The 18,307-nt window shown below is 30.5% G+C and overlaps 1 protein-coding gene across 1 annotated transcript in view; it reads right to left on the bottom strand.

The window, feature by feature from the left end:
• Positions 1–2,801: 2,801 nt before the first annotated feature.
• Positions 2,802–18,307, bottom strand: part of LOC134706229 (ATP-citrate synthase-like) — a 34,556-nt gene continuing 19,050 nt past the window's right edge. Inside the window, exons 14-29 of the mRNA XM_063564977.1 lie at positions 15,375–15,616; positions 14,745–14,797; positions 14,250–14,365; positions 13,669–13,773; positions 13,061–13,152; positions 12,514–12,618; positions 12,032–12,113; positions 11,279–11,517; positions 8,939–9,032; positions 8,544–8,698; positions 7,723–7,873; positions 7,040–7,183; positions 6,520–6,633; positions 6,122–6,204; positions 5,418–5,494; positions 2,802–4,714 (exon numbers count right to left, since the gene is read on the bottom strand). Of these exons, the coding sequence (XP_063421047.1) occupies positions 4,596–4,714; positions 5,418–5,494; positions 6,122–6,204; positions 6,520–6,633; positions 7,040–7,183; positions 7,723–7,873; positions 8,544–8,698; positions 8,939–9,032; positions 11,279–11,517; positions 12,032–12,113; positions 12,514–12,618; positions 13,061–13,152; positions 13,669–13,773; positions 14,250–14,365; positions 14,745–14,797; positions 15,375–15,616 (1,971 nt within the window). The 3' untranslated portion in view covers positions 2,802–4,595. The remainder of the gene's footprint in view (positions 4,715–5,417; positions 5,495–6,121; positions 6,205–6,519; positions 6,634–7,039; positions 7,184–7,722; positions 7,874–8,543; positions 8,699–8,938; positions 9,033–11,278; positions 11,518–12,031; positions 12,114–12,513; positions 12,619–13,060; positions 13,153–13,668; positions 13,774–14,249; positions 14,366–14,744; positions 14,798–15,374; positions 15,617–18,307) is intronic.

The following is an 18,307-nucleotide window of genomic DNA, read 5'->3' as shown; positions in this document are numbered from 1 at the left end:
ACATGAAATCCAGCATTTCGATTGGTTGATTCTCGAGTCTGAGTACAAAAATAGTGCATGAAAGTTTTATGACCGCAAGTTCAGATCTGTAATGATGTTGAGAATGTATTAAATACAAAGGAGCTACTTTTGAAACACTGGTCCATGCGATACCAAGCTTGGTTTGATAATGATCAAGAAGAGAAGACCCAGATTAATGTTTAGGTCACTATGTAAAAGATCAGTCAGAGGAATTGGTAAACTGATATTGGACAAATTTGGTTTCCAGACATCTTTTAAATCATATGTCCAATTTCACCATCATTTGAAAATGTTTTTTGGGAATGTTGAACATAAATAGTCAGAAGACTTAATAATCATCACTATGACACTCATCCCTTCAAATAAAGTGTTTTTTTCTTCTACTAATAAACAATAAGATTGCAATTTAGCTAATTAACCAAATGGAGCTTGTAGTTTTTGTCGAGCCTGCATTTTTTGTTGCAGAATGTTCGACATAGGGATAGTGATCCAGTTGCGGCATCTTTAGTTAACTTCTAAAAAGATTTATATTTTAGAAGTTGGTAGACCTGGATGCTTTATACTTTGTATATAGATGCCTCATGTTATGAAGTTTCCGTCAGTCACATGTCCAATGTCATTGACCTCATTTTCATGGTTCAGTGACTACTAGAAAAAAAGTAAAGATTTTTTGTAATGTTAAATTCTCTTAGTAATAGGATAAATACATTTGGTATGTGCGTACCTTGCAAGGTCCTCATGCCTGTCACAGTTTTCACTCGACCTTTACCTCAAATTGGCAGGTGTCATCTAACCTTGACCTCATTTTCATGATTCAGTGGTTATAGTTAAGTTTTTGTGTTTAGGTCTTTTTTTCTTATACTATATGCAATAGGTCTACTATATTTGGTGTATGGAATAATTGTAAGGTGTACATGTCTAGCTGACAGGTGTCATTTGACCTTGACCTCATTTTCATGGTTCAGTAGTCAAAGTTAAGTTTGCGAGTTTTGATCTTTTTTTCTAATACCAATTGCAATAGGTCACTTATATTTGGTGTATGAAAATATTTTATGATCTTAATGTCTGTCGCACAGGTTTTATTTGACCTTGACCTCATTTTTACGGTTCATTACTAAGTGTAAGTTTTTGCATTTTAGTCTGTTTTTCTTAATTTATAAGCAATATGTCAAATATATTTGTTGTATGGAAGAATTGTTAGCTGTATATGTCTGCCTGGCATGGTTCATCTGACCTTGACCTCATTTTCATGGTTCATTGATCAATGTTTTAAGTTTTCTTGGTTAATGTTGAGTTTGGGTGACAGTTGTAATAAAAGCCTTATATTTAGGACTATCAACATAATATCAATGATTAGTAAAGAAGGCAAGACATTTCAGTGTGTGCACTCTTATTATATATTCATGTAGTTTGTCATGAAAAATTCTGAAGAATTCATTATTACTGACGCTTTAATGTGATTGTACTGCCTACTGAGGCTTTAGTCTCATTTATCTGTTCTTGTGATTCTCTGCATGGTTACCTTTTTTCTGATTTTTCTTTCATTGTTTTGCGATTCATTGAATTGTTGCCATTATTCTATCTGAGCTATCGTTTTTGTTTTGTGATTCATTGGATTGTTGCCATTATTCTATCTGAGCTATCTGTTTTTGTTTTGTGATTCATTGAATTGTTGCCATTATTCTATCTGAGCTATCTGTTTTTGTTTTGTGATTCAATGAATTGTTGCCATTATTCTATCTGAGCTATCTGTTTTTGTTTTGTGATTCATTGGATTGTTGCCATTATTCTATCTGAGCTATCTGTTTTTGTTTTGTGATTCAATGAATTGTTGCCATTATTCTATCTGAGCTATCTGTTTTTGTTTTGCGATTCATTGGATTGTTGCCATTATTCTATCTGAGCTATCTGTTTTTGTTTTGTGATTCAATGAATTGTTGCCATTATTCTATCTGAGATATCTGTTTTTTGCTTCACTGAGTGTTTGTGTTTGTTTATTCTAAGTTATCTGTTCTTGTTTCATAATTCATTGTAAGGTTGCCATTGCTTTTAAGAGTTATCCTGTCTTGTTTTGTGATTGGCTTATCAGATCAGGTAGTCAAGGTCGTTAAACATCTCCAGTAGTGAACTACTGCATGGTTGCTTTGTGTTTTCTGAGTTTTCAAAATTTTGTTATTCTTTTGGTCCGAGACCACAATTATTTCGTAATGCATTTCTTTTAGAACATAAATGAAAATTAAAAAAATCTCACCTGCCCTTTCTCAATGAAATTTTCACAGTGTGTTGTACAAATTATATCAAAATTATAAATAACGTTTTTGGCTCTAACTCAAAATACAGACAATTCTATATTTAGGACGTCTTGAAATCTTTTGACAGCTTCCCAAGTGCTTATTTTTAACCTTTTTTTAACTGGACCAAATCACTACTTTCCTGTTAAATTCTGGACCCAAATTTTTTTACAGTGTAATTTCACCCCCCTACTTGCAATTTGAGGCATAAAACATGGAGAAATAAATTTGAAAAGGGTATTAAAAATATTGGCAAGTAACCCAATGTCAACACTAGGGACTATATTCGTGGACAACGAAAATCAAGGGACAACATTTGTGGTCTAAGCCTTTTGATTTATTATGTTATAACAGTGTTTTGGAGGTGATAACACATTACATATGGTGATATTTTGTCTATGACAAAAAATATCCATTGTTTTTTTTTCAACTCTTGTGTTTACATTCTTGAGATGAAAACAATGGCTAAAAGAAACTAAGTCAATAAAATGGAGCCCACTATTGTATATTTTATTTAAACCCAATATACAAGGTCAACCACATAAATACATCTTGTATAAATACTTGATTTCACTGAAACCTTAACAACATAACTTCTACAAAACATAGACAATAACAGATTGTACAGTTCTAATACGAGAGACAAGTTATATAAAGACAAATAATGTGATCACAAATTCTAACTCTAAAACAACTTTACACAAATATTTAAACGTTTTGAATTTGATCACAAATTCTATCTCTAAAACAACTTTACACAAATATTTAAACGTTTTGAATGTGATCACAAATTCTATCTCTAAAACATCTTTACACAAATCTTAAAACCAGTAGATATGTTTTATCTAAAACTTCATTGTGTGGTTTATTAAGGAATCAAACAAACCTTAGTGACCTAAATATTTTAGCCTATTAATTGTATTTTTCTTTTATTCACATGATTGTTACATAGGCAGCAGTTTTATCATTATCAATAAATAGTATAACCCCAGTTATTACAGTTATGGCACACTTTAATGGTTTCAACACTTTCAGGCCGAATATGATAATGAGTTTGATGATTTAATTAGTCAGCACTTTTATGTCAAAGGTCATGGACAATTGTGAGTAAAGTATAATTGAATAAGTTAGTTTATGTTAAAAGGTTAAGGATACTACTCAATATACCAATACAGAGAAGAGCAGTAATTATTTACTTGCTTTGTAATACCTAGAACAACTCCTAAAATACTATATTTCTCTTCTAAAAATAGTTTTTTTTATCTAAAACACTAGGCTTGTTTAGTTTTTTTCAAATCTATAAAATCTATCTAACAAGTGTGGAGAAATATCATATTGCACAAGTTTTGGTGGCGGCATTGGATTTTAGACTATATGAAGACAAATTTTATCGTTATCTTTTAATGAATCGTGAAAAGAAGTGTTCTTTATATATGAAATCAAATGGAATGGTTTATTCTTTTTGTGACATCACAAGAAGAAAATTTTACTTCATCTTTCAATTTTGACCAATGAAGAAAGGAGATCAAACAGAACTTAATGTTAATTCTGGAAAGGTATAAATGGGGTAAGAATAAGGGAAAATTAAGAACTTTTTGTTGTTGTTCATATAGGCTATAACATGTATTATGGTAATAATGATTATTTTCCCTTTATATCCATGTGACTTTTACAACCTTATATAAGACTAAAAGACTTATGTGTCAAATGATGACATCAATAACAAACAAATTTGCATAGTACAACTAATAACGAATCAAACAAGTTATTTATCAATGTATTATAACAAGTTGGTTTGGGAAATACAATCATTCTTGATATTTTGCAATAATAAAAAATACAAAAATAACAAATGTATTCAACTCAAATGAATCTTATACTATCTTTAACAAAGTAACTAATCTAAATAAAATTAAGAAGATCACTTGTAAATGTATGATTATGTCTTTTTTATTAGTAATCAACATTTATAAGAAATGTGAGGAATGTTACCATAGTTACATGTTTTGATATAAAATAAATTATGAGATTCTCAGTTGACTATAAATCTCTAATATATCTTATACTTTTTGAGTATAAATTGAAAATTCTAGTTTTGTATTGGTCCTATCAAGCCATCACAAAAAAACTTAAAACTAACATAAATTATCATTTATAATAACATATATTCTTATCCTTCTGATATAATAGACAGTAACAATTTTAATAAAAACCACATTGTACAAAATCAAAATAAAGACCAGCATAATTTAAGTAATGTTTGATAAACCTAAGATATGATAATTATACATTGTCCGTGTCTGTCCCCATCAGTCCTGTTGTTTCTGGCATGATATAAGATATATCATCCCACGGATGTCTGTACAAACCTTGCTTTAATCTCTTCTGGTCCAAGAAATGACCTGAAAAACAAAATATTTATAGATGTTTAAGAATTCACTTTGACAGTTTATCTGCCTATGATTGTGTTTATAAAAATGTCTGCAACTCATACATCAAAATAAATGCCTGTAAATTATGCACTGGATGCTTATGGAAGTTTTAAAGATGCAATGATAATTGAATTATAATTAACATAGCCCAAACACAGTAACAAAACAATGTCTACTAATTTCCGTCCTTTAAACTGTCTACAAATTTGATTTATAAGTCTTCTCTTTAAAAGCGACAAAATAGCAACCAAATCTACATCTGTGGCAACCATATGAAGATAAGCAGTTAATTGATGAATAGAATTCTAAACTAAGTCGATAGTCACTGATCTACATAATAATTGTGTTCAATGGGAGGTAACTCTCATTGTACATAACTGATAACACCTTGTACAAGATTGCTTCCCCTTGATACTTCATCCTGGTTAATTACAATGTGTTTTTTAGCAAGAGATCATGTTCTAGCCATTTTTTATTATGCAATTGATTTTTTGTAGTTGTTGATTTTTTGAAATATCTATTACCCACATAATGTTAATCAAAGGTCCTCAAGGCCTTCAAAGCTTCAGTCAGATACATATTACAGTATTTAAGGATGTAAATTATCAATCATATTGTATCCTATGTAATGACTTAAATGCCTAATCAAATGAAATTTAAAAAGTAAATATACCTATAAATCCCATGCTTCTTCCTAATACAAATAATCCATTCAAAGCGCCTATATCTACAAAGTCTTTTGATTCCTCTCTGTAAAAAAAGATTTATAATCAGATTTAAAACAAAACTTTTCATTGTAGACTAGTTATTTATTTCTGGACTCAATCTTTTTGATGTATCCCATATTTCTGATCAATTTATTCAGTATAGTTTTTTTCTTATCTTTTATTATTTTACACAAGAAAATTGGTGAAAATCCTTGATTTAGGGCAATAACTCATGGAAGAAATTGCCTGCCAATTTCCATATTGTTAACATATTTTTAGACGTTGTCTTGCTGATCATTTCTTATTTGGTTTCAATTGGCTACTGAGTTAGATGAAGAATTTTGTAAAACAAAATATAAGACTATGATAGATGCAAAGTGATGTGTTAAGCTCCACTGGCTCTTTGGACCAGGACTGCTAAAAAGAAGGGTTGTAAAAGTTTAACAAGAAGTTAAACTTGATGATGTGCAAAGTATACCCCCACACCTTTCTACACAATGATAAAAAAATCCAAACACTTCTCTGGTAAATAGGTCACAACTTATTAAACAATCAACAAAGGCTTTCTGATATTGGATCATCAGTATCTTCAAAATCTACCATATCAGAAGTTAAGCTTATAACCCTTCAGAACCACCAACTGTTATCTCCAGAAATATGAGTAAGTTACCTTGTAAAACAGCCACAATTATTTAACAGATCTACAAATGCAACTCCAATGAATCCATCAACATTCAATATCAAGTTGGGTTTCTGCAAATAAATCATAAACATGGTATATTACTGTTGAAAAAAAATAGTACATCAATGTTTTAACAAATACCAATGTGTAACCAAAACGTCTATATATTATATTAAAACAACTTATAAAGGAGTTTTTCACAACAGTACTAATTGTAAGTGTAACAGCATCAATGTTTTTTGTAATTGCCAAGGAATATTCATTATCTTTTACGAAAATATTATTTATTTTTGCACATTTTGAATTTGTTGTCCTCTAACTGAATAAAGTGTATACATGGGACTATTAGACCAACTATTAGTATAATAGTCCCAGTGTATACGTACCTTAGATGTCGTTATTTTCTCTACTTCACTAGCGTAGTCTAACATTGGTGTTGAGGGGAAATTCTTCTGAGCGTAATCTCTTAATATCACCACTCTCTTGTCAGGATTATTGATCTAGAAATATTAAGTCAATCATGTATCTATGGTAATTATGCCTAGTATTTTAAATTTTGTAAGTTCAGATTATAATGATAAAAGTGCAACTGAATGAACTTCACTATGTATAAATAAAACTTTCATTTTTACGTACAGAAAAGGCCTTATTCAATGCATTATCTGATGAGTCTTTTGTAGACAAAACATGCTTCTGGCATATATACAAAATTAAATCTCTTTGATGAGTTTATATCGTCACTTATTCCAAATATTCAATCATAAATGTCTATTAAATCCTAAATTGGCAAAAACTACATCCAAAAACAAATACCAATAAACCATATTTGTCTCTTTTTTATGTCTTTCTTGATTTGAAACGTTAAAAGCAAAGTTAGACTTAATTTCATTTTACTGTTTTACTTACCGACTTGACTCTATGTCCTATACCCATTATAAGTTTGCCTTCTTTTCTCATCTGGTTGACAAACTCCATTGGAATAAGTTTACTTTCATATGCATCACTAAACTGCTTGGCTGCTGCATCTAACGCCCCTCCAAATCTATCTCCCTATAAAGATACTGAATAGCTATACCTTTGGTCATTTTAGAAAAAAAATCTATGGGGCTTGAATTTATATTGAATTCACCCCAGGTTGGCTCTTTATGTTGATATATTAATATGAGCCATTCGTTCATAAAAAGTATACAATATGGGAATATGATTGGAGCAGCCAAAAGAAATCATGACTTTGCAAATCATCTAACACACAATACATTCCTATTTTACCACAGCCGTTTATTCAAACCACTTGAGGAACGTAATATTAGCATTTAGGTGTTATCATCTCATCGACAATTGTAGGAATAGAAGTGTTTTGATTTTCAAACGTTTTGGACTCAAACACCAATGAAGAAACATTAGTTGTAAAATAGGCCCAGATGGTTCAGTAAAAAAGGTACTGGTAATTTCATCATCTAAAGGGTTTTAAATTTTACAAAGTTACCAAAGATAAAAATATGATAAGCGGTTTCAGTGCAATCATCTAAATTTCCTCTCATAATTACACTTTAAATTCAAATGCAGATCTACTCTTATTCCAAACTTACAATTGTCAACAATCCAGATGCCAGACTGGAAACCAGATCTTTACCAGCTCGAGCACATACAATGGTATTATGGGCACCAGACACTGCCGGACCATGATCAGCTGTTACCATCAGACACATCTCTATAAACTTTGTAGCATATCGTGGAAGTCTGTCATACAAATACAAGTAAACACTTTAAATCACTTCTGCCAGAATGCAAACCAATTTATTATTAGAGGATGAAATTTTCTATATAAACCACAACAAAGCATAAAAACAAGTCAATTTATTATCCATTTTTTGGGAGGATGTTGACCTTTTCACAAACAGACCATGGAAGCAACTTTCTAAAAGATGGTCTCATTTGTTATAGCATCTTGAAAGAAAGATAGCTCACTACTTCAAGCAAATGCATTATAGCTTCCCACTTCAAACTAGGGCATATAAAAAATAAGATGTGGTATGATTGCCAATGAGACAACTATCCACAAAAAGATATCTGTATGCAATCTTTGACAATCTTGAAAATGATATTTACTATTTCACCAAGTTTGTTTAAAATGTCAGTCACAGTAGTGTCAAAATAGGTCATGGTGGTCTATTTTAATTATGGGATTAATTGTAAATTAAAGATCAACAGCATGTACAAATTAATGAAACAGATCCTGGGATAACGTTCAAGGGAAACACATGCACATGTTGGTAGAGGCTGACCTCAAAATCCATGAAAACTAAAAGATAATGTTGAAGACATTTTTTTTCTTCTTAAGAATATGATCTGTGATTTAAATTCATTTAGATAGCTCTTTATAATTTTATTACAATCTGTGTTTACTTGCCTTCTCTGGAACCAAAGCAGACTCAACACTCCACCGATACCCATGTCCTCTTTAAATATATCTGTTATAGGTATCCCAGCATACAACAGTTCCTGTCCTCTCTCGTCACATATACTCGTCATAAAGGAAGCTGGCTTTCGGATCAATCCCAATTCCTAAACAATACACATGTTAAGATTTTACCTAACTGAATATGTTACATTTTGAATGATTGATTGATTGATTAATGATTGATTGATTGAATGATGCTTAATTGATGGATAGTAAATGTCCAGGGGTTGCATATTATCTATCTATAGAGACACACTTTATGCTTACACTTGCAAAAGTAAAATCAAAAATAAATTGTAGGAAGGCTTGTGAATTAACTGTCTATAAAGAAATTCTATGCTTACCCTTGCCCAGGTGAAATCCATAGGCACTGTAGGAGGAGGGACCTCTTCCTGTGGGACTATGACACCATCACTAACCAATTTCTTATATAAATCGCTGTAAAAAATAAGTAAAACCAATTCAATTTCAAATGAGTAGGAATGTGATCATATATCTATATAGTGTCTTTCAATTCAAATTCAATTTTCAACTCATACAGTGAATATAATTTTTTTGAATGTTAGTATTTAAGGATTTTTTATACTGAGAGAGAATTTAGTGTTGCTGGCAGTATAGTCTAAATTGACTACTTTAGATTCTTGACAACCAAGAACTAGACATGTATCTCCTTTATTCAGATAAACCAGATGCTCCGCAGGGCGTAGCTTTATACGACCGCAGAGGTTGAACCCTGAACAGTTGGGGCAAGTATGGACACAACATTCAAGCTGGATTCCGCTCTAAATTTGGATTGTGATTAAATAGTTGACACAGCATAGGTTTCTGACACAGAATGAATGTATTCAAATGAACTTAAAATTTTTGTTTTCTCTTAGAGCAATTCACTATGCTGTTGAATATTAATCCTCTCAAAAAAATGTTTGAAGAAATTTTCTTTTTATTTATGAAATTTCAAATGAGAAAAATTGAACCCAATTTTTTAATCACATCCCCCTTTCCCTTATTCCAAAACTAATTTCAATTAAAATATTCTAATGGAGTTTGCAACAATTACTACTCATTTAAATACATCATAAAATATTAAGATGTAAAAAAACTGCTTGTTATCACTGAATGGTAAAGATTATTTAAATTTATCAGTTGGTAGTAAAAAGTGAATATACATTGTATATTGTATATAACAAAGATTTAAGTTGATTCTGGACTAAGAAAGATAACTCCATTAAAAAAAAATCTTGCAGATATTTCTTGCTTACTTTACTGGACAAAGAAAGATAACTCTTAATTAAAAAAAAAATTTCTATTTCACAATATTGTGAAATTAGGTATTTCTTGCCATTGCACAATACTGTGCAATTGAAAAGACTTGATATTGCACAATACTTAATATAATAATTTTAGATCCTGATTTAGACCAACTTGAAAACTGGGCCTATAATCAAAAATCTAAGTACATGTTTAGATTCAGCATATCAAAGAGGCCCAAGAATTTGATTTTTGTTAAAATCAAACTTAGTTTAATTTTGGACCCTTTGCACTTTAATTTAGACCAATTTTAAAACTGGACCAAAAATTAAGAATCTACATACACAGTTAGATTTGGCATATCAAAGAACCCCAATTATTCAATTTTTGATGAAATCAAACAATGTTTAATTTTGGACCCCGATTTGGGCCAACTTGAAAACTGGGCCAATAATCAAAAATCTAAGTACATTTTTAGATTCAGCATATCAAAGAACCCCAAGGTTTCAATTTTTGTTAAAATCAAACTAAGTTTAATTTTGGACCCTTTGGACCTTAATGTAGACCAATTTGAAAACGGGACCAAAAATTAAGAATCTACATACACAATTAGATTCGACATATTAAAGAACCCCAATTATTCAATTTTGATGAAATCAAACAAAGTTTAATTTTGGACCCTTTGGGCCCCTTTTTCCTTAACTGTTGGGACCAAAACTCCCAAAATCAATACCAACCTTCCTTTTATAGTCATAAACCTTGTGTTTAAATTTCATAGATTTCTATTCACTTATACTAACGCTATGGTGGGAAAACCAAGAAAAATGCTTATTTGGGTCCCTTTTTGGCCCCTAATTCCTAAACTGTTGGGACCGAAACTCCCAAAATCAATACCAACCTTCCTTTTGTGGTCATAAACATTGTGTTTAAATTTCATTGATTTCTATTTACTTTAACTAAAGTTATTGTGCGAAAACCAAGATAAATGCTTATTTGGGCCCTTTTTTGGCCCCTAATTCCTAAACTGTTGAAACCAAAACTCCCAAAATCAATCCCAACCTATCTTTTGTGGTCATAAACCTTGTGTCAAAATTTCATAGATTTCTATTAACTTAAACTAAAGTTATAGTGCGAAAACCAAGAAAATGCTTATTTGGGCCCTTTTTGGCCCCTAATTCCTAAAATATTGGGACCAAAACTCCCAAAATCAATACCAGCCTTCCTTTTATGGTCATAAACCTTGTGTTAAAATTTCATAGATTTCTATTCACTTTTACTAAAGTTAGAGTGCGAAAACTAAAAGTATTCGGACGACGACGACGACGACGACGACGACGACGACGACGACGCCAACGTGATAGCAATATACGACGAAATTTTTTTCAAAATTTGCGGTCGTATAAAAAGAAGACTGGCCCTTATATACATAAACCTACCCAATAACTTGTCCTAATTCATCAAAGCTAGTTGGTACATGACATCCTACTTCTTTCAAAGCTTTGTTTTTCTCCACGGCTGTCTCTGCCTCCGCGTTAGCACATGCCCCAGCGTGACCAAACTGTACCTCAGATGTAAACATTTTAGCACATGTTCCTATACACCATGCCACTATAGGTTTAGTTATCTGACCATCTTTGATAGCCTGGATAATTCTGTATTCCTCTGTACCTCCAACCTAGCAATAAAAACCACCATATCATTAATGTTTTATAGATCTAACTTCTTTACAAAATTATACCTTCTGATTTATATCAGGTTTATACAATTTAACTTTTTCTGTTGGAGGTAATAATATCTGATCAGACTTAAAAATTATGGCTAATTGTGGGCATACATTAAATAGACTGAAGGCCGTTCTGTGACCTATAATTGTTAATGTTTGTGTCATTTTGGTCTCTTGTGGACAGTTGTCTCATTGGCAATCATACCACATCTTCTTTTTTATATGATATCACTTTCAATGTTTTATGATTTCATCAATATTCCTAGATAATTTTGTTATCCATTAGTGTGTTTAGTTGGCTGTCTCATTGATTTTAATCTCATACTGTCTTCACTTCAGAGATGATATTGGTGTTGCTAGGTTGCTTCCTCATATATCCCTTTATCCCTATTGAAAGTAAGCCAACAAAGTTAACTTTCTATTAAAATGTTCAGCATTTTCCAATGATAACTGTATACTGACATACCTCTCCTAAAACAACGATCATTTTGACATCTTCTTCATTCTGGTATCTCATAATATGGTCCAAAAATACTGTTCCTGGATATCTGTAAACAAGAAAAGCATGAAAAAATACTGATATAATGCTATTTTCATTTATGTGAAAATGTGAATTAATTGAAAGCATTTTTTATAGTTTCTTTAGCAGGTTAAATAATATATTAAATGAATATTAATTTTGTTAAGTCAGAAATTCAATACTGTTAGAAATATTTAACATTTTCTATAGCATATATCAAAGAAAAAAGTTTCAAATTTAATAAACTTTAAACTTACATTATAATAGACTATTTTCATATTTATAAAGACTTGTGACATCAGAATATAATAACATTTTTGACTTACCTATCTCCGCCAATAGCTACACCTTCAAACACACCATTAGTATTCAGTGATATAATGCTCCTAGCTTTACATATCATATTTTTATAGATATACATGACTTACCTATCGCCGCCAATGGCTACACCTTCAAACACACCATTAGTATTCAGTGATATAATGTTATTTAACTCATTGGACATTCCACCAGATCTTGACACATAGGAAACACTAAAAATATAAAAGTTTGATTTAATACAGATGATCCATATATGAGATTTTAAACACATTTTTATTATCCCTTTTGTAGAAGGTTTTAGTACAGTAAAAAATCAATATAATTGATTAGACAAAGAAAACGAAACTGTCACATTTCTGAAGCTTAACTCTAGAACGTATCAATATCTAAGATTCATTTTCAGAAGGATAAACCATGTAAAGTACTGTAAATTCAGAAATTACAGCAAGTTTTGTCATTTATTTTAAACTAAAATACAAATTCAATTTTTGCCAAAAATCCTGAATAATTCATATGAAAATGCATAATGCATGTTTAAATTGTTGCATTTTTGGCACTGCAATAATTTCTGAATTGAGAGTATTGTTTCATGTATACATTGCGTCAAACAGTAAGTTAACCAGATAAATAGCAATTAGTTTTGTTTCAACTTACCTGCCAGGTCTATAAAGTTTAGAAGCAAGAATATTGTCCAACATCCCTCCTGTATTACCAATCTTAAAACATCCAGGCTTAACACCACCAACCTGTGGAATTGAGATATAAAACATGTATCATACTGAAAAACAAGGTTTAGCTGAGAATTTTTAAAATAATCAACATGTGATTTTACTCCAGGAGTAAATAAAGAAAGTAGAAAATACAATAGTCTCCTTCAAACTGGCAATATACCTTTTTGCATTATTTCAATGCTAAATATATAATGAATATCTTCAATTGTCTGAAGAAGAAAAAATCAGACAAAAAAATCAATGAGTTATTAAAATCAGCAGCAATAATACTGTTATTTTTTAAACAGATTTTTAAAATCTATTACATGTATGTATTCATTCATTATTTGTTATTTACTATTTTCATGAATTAAGGAAGACATGTATTTAGATTTACTTTGTTGACCTGTCAGTCTATATTCAAGCCTTGAGAAAATGTGTACTTCATTGAAAGCCTAAATTCATGGCTTACCTATACTCATGAAATCCAGGAAAATTGCTATCCTGCCCATAATTCTGAATTACACAATAATATCTACACTGAAAACTTACAGTTGCAGGACCAATGATCGATACACCTCTCTCGTCAGCAATCTTGATTAACTGTCTTGTTAGATTTTCAGGAATACCTTCAGCTATTATTGCTATTGTTTTTATCTGTAATGATATTGTAAAATTATAGGAAATTTAACATAAAGTGTTGACATATAAACATCTTAATTTAGAATTAAAAGTGTATAAATTTAAAAGGGAACTCTCTCTAGTATGCTCTTGTTTTATATCAATCAGATGGGTAAAGTCCTTCTCAGTTTGTTGTTATGATGCGCTGTTACACCACTGTCCCAGGTTAGGTGGAGGGTTGACCACACGCTGATATGTTAAATTCTGCAACATTCTTTGTTCTGGTCTCAAGTCAGAAGCTTATATTGAGTGGTTGCTTGTTGCTGTATATCATATATGATTATTGCTTTGTACATTAATCAGCCCGTTAGTTTTCTTGTTTGAATTATTAACATTTGCCATTTCGATGCCTTTTATAGCTATGTCATATGGATTTTGCTCATTGTTGAAGGCAGTACAGTTACCTGCTTACTGTTAAGTCAACCAGGTAATTAACCTTTATTTTAACTTACCTGCCGATATGACATAACTTCCACAGTACTGTCATAGGCAGATCTTAATGAAGCAAAACTGACTAACACATCTGCAGTGGGGTGTTTCCCCATAGCATCACTCATACTCTTGTATACTGAAATAAATAAAATAACATTTGTATCAAATGAACTAAACTGGTCCTCATACATAGAGGATATTTGTTTTATTATCTCCCTATTATCATATTGAATGTATCTTCACACATTTTTCGAAGCATTCTTGAAACACTATAGAATGTTTTATCTAATAATTTCATTGGGACCAGATCAATTGTCCTGTTTTGGGGTAATACAATAAGTTCATTTTGCAAAAAAATAATAGAAATGTGCCTATCATTACATTAAGTTGTCAAACAGTAAAACCATAAAGTGTACTAATAGTAATGCAACAATACTACATTTACTTACATTTTAACAGTACCTGTTCCGCACTTACTAGCATTCACAACAGTACTATATTTTACCAATATTTACCTGGTATCAATATTTCTTTATGTCCCCAATAAAACTTCTGTTTGTGATCACCACTAAAATCAAATATAAACTTATTCTTTTAAATCACAGAAAACATGTGCATTGCAATTTTATCAGAAAAAAAAAGATTTTTTTTTACCAGAAAATAAGTTTGTTTCCATTATTTTTGTCTGAACATTTCATTGAAAAGTTAAGATGCCAAAGTGCATCATATCTCAAGATATTGTATTCCATTCAACAAATACATGTGCATTTTGTATTAATAGTGTAAGAGAAGATTGTCTATGTTACAAAGGGGGAGTAACTCTGAAATCAAACACATACAGATGAAGTTTAATTTGAATGAGACTGTAAGAGATTTTGCATTCTGAAGATTATGTGATCAACAAACATGTTTCTTAGGAAGAAAAGGCAGTTATGCTGAAAAAAATTAAACAATGCAGTAGTTTTTCTCTCTCAATAATTCAGTTGTAGAGTAAACAAACAGAAAGCTAACCTTAAAATCCAATACATATTGCTGAACACCTGAAAAACCTTGATCTGCAATTGTGATGCTTGAGCATACTGTTTATTTAAAATACCATGAAAGCAAACGCCAGAACATTTTTATATGTGAGTTTCAATACATACGTGAAAGGATAAATCATAGCTACAACAGAGGGATCTTTTCTGGAACAGACATAATCAAAATCTAACATCCCTTGGACTGCTCTCTGTTGCATTCCCCATATTATACATTTTGTTCTGTTTGTAAACAATGTTCTGGCTACCCTGGTACCCGACTCATCACCAGTAACAACTTGTGACAAGGAACTAGTCTTTGAGGGGGTTCTTACTTCAGATAATGATTCTCTTCTACTGGAACTTGGTGACTATACAAAATACACGAAATATATGTTACTTATATAACATCACATACAACACCATTTTCACATTTATACTAAGATTAAAGGTTAAATGTTAATGTCAGGGGATAACATAATCCTTTTCACATATCTCTTACAGTGTAACTCCTGATTAACATATTTTCTATTAAAACACGAACTGTAAAGGTAAAGCAGGTATGTAAAGTGAATTTTCAATACATTATGTATTATTATTATTTTTAATAAACATTCCTTATGAATTTTTACACCAAATAAGCATAACTTGTTAATTACTGTGTCATTTTGTCTCTTGTTGAGAGTTGTCTCATTGGCAATCATACCACATCTTCTTTTTAATATACATAAAATATCTCATCTGTGGAATTCATTAACTGATGGCAAAAATATAAACAGACATTATGAATGGAAACAGCAATATATATGTCTTTTGTTTTGTGTCATAGGGTTCATATCAAACTAAGAAATAGTACATAACTATGTTTATTCATTTCAAACTACTTCATGGAGAAAGTATCACGCAATAATATAAAATTTACCAGACATGAACTTAAAAAACATTTCTAGTGGGAGATTTGAGGTGATTTTACACATTTACAGACTACAACTAAAACAAACATGCTCACACTTTCAAGTTACAAACATCCAATATAAAACTGACTTCAAGGTCATTAAATCACAAGGTCATGTTGATACAGACAAGGTCATGCTTAATACACTCAGATTTACAAAACAACAAGAAGAGAAGAATATTTCAGTTACACTTTTCAGTCTAAAATAAATAACTATCATGTACAACATTGTATAAATCAAATAGCATATACTTGAAATGTTGGGCTATATTTTTATAGTTTTAATATGGCTTATAAAGTTTGAGAAAAATCAAACTATAAAAAATTAAAATGATTCAGCATGGTAAAGCAAATTTAAAACATTGAAAATTTTTCAACTGCAATGGGCTTTTAAAAAGGCTTTTGCAATGACAACTTTTAAATATATGATGCCCAGTAGTAGTAATGATATAAAAAGCAAAAATGGATGTAAAAGATGTATAAATAAAGTAAAGTGACAACATTCCCACTCAAATGACATACCGAACTTATACTCCTATTAACCATTGGTGTCTGAAACAGGTTTATATATTTGTTATAACCATCAATGTATATAAACACCAAATACACCCAAAAAAAACTTATTTGAAAATAAGCAGCAAATTTTAAAATAATCAAACTAATTAAATAATGATATATATAAATGATGATAATAAATCAGATTTTTTTCCCTTGGATTAAAAATGTCATAAAAACAAAGAATTTTAAGATATTTTTTTTAAAATCACCATATCATGAATAAATATGAGAAATTTTTTGTTTATAATATCATATTTAGGTAAATTGTGCATATTTTTTTTATCTTTACTCCTAGATATAACTGACTTGTGTTTTTTGTAATTATAACTCCTTACTATAACTGTTTGTTTGAGTATCATGTGATTTTTACTCCAAACTATTACTGTTTATTTTTTTTATGTGATTTTAAACACCTAACTATAGCACTTATAACCATTAATTTTGTGGATCTTGTGATCTTTACTTTTTCTGGAACTGTTATCATGTGATTTTGACTCCTTATTGTCACTCTATCCAGTTATGAAAAAAGCAAGAATAGAGGGCAAAAAAGTGCTGATTGTCCGAGACAAGCTTTATATAAATTGAAAACTGTACAATAACACAACAGCGTCCAACAGACAAACAACAGAATCTAGAGATGTTCTTTTTAACAAATTTTTTTTTTTTAGCAATTAATGGATCTCCACCAATACCACCACGTTGAGAAGTGACTGTTGGTGCTAAACATATGACACTTTACTGTTAATTTTGTGTATCCTATGGTTTAGTGACAATATATCTTTACACCTCATTGTTACTTTTTATCATGTGTATTATGTGTTGACACTTTATACTGTTGGTGTATCTACATCTATATTTAGTAACAGATTTGACTGTTGGTGTATCTACATGTATATTTAGTAACACATTTGACTGTTAGTAATGCTGTTGAAGCATACGGAATATAAAGTGGAGACAACAACATGTATTTACCTGTACTACCTGAAACATGTCAAAATATCATAAAGTGGCAATTGTACTTTTATCATATCTATTATATATAAGGTGGCATAGTTGATATGCCTATCTGAGGCCTTTCATTAACAACAAAAGTGTTTTTAAATTCTTGGTAAATTTTCTATAACTGTAGTGTTAACTTGACTTATTAGTTACTCTCCTTGGAATAACTCATCATAGACTCCAGGATTAAAATTATGTTTATTCTTCAAAAGTGACATGTAGGAGCTATAAGAAATACTTTAAAATTCTCTGTTTATGCGATAAATAATCATGTACTCCTGAAATTTTCTGAAAAGTTTGAAGTCGTATCCATATATATCATTTAAAACTCACACTGTTAGAATCAGATAACTTTCATCAATGTTACAATTTATGACAAAAATAAGCAAAGACCCATCAAAACAACATCTGATAAACAAATTTAATAATACTTTTAGATATTTGGATGATATTTTGGCTCTCAATAATGACGACTTCAGTATGTATATTAATGAAATTTATCCTGGTGAACTCACTTTAAATAAAGCTAATACTAACAATGACCACTGCC

The sequence above is a fragment of the Mytilus trossulus genome, chromosome 2 (assembly GCF_036588685.1).
Source record: "Mytilus trossulus isolate FHL-02 chromosome 2, PNRI_Mtr1.1.1.hap1, whole genome shotgun sequence".
Lineage (NCBI taxonomy): Eukaryota > Metazoa > Mollusca > Bivalvia > Mytilida > Mytilidae > Mytilus > Mytilus trossulus.
Note: the sequence above shows the minus strand (reverse complement) of the source record. Positions and strands in the feature narration are given on the sequence as shown.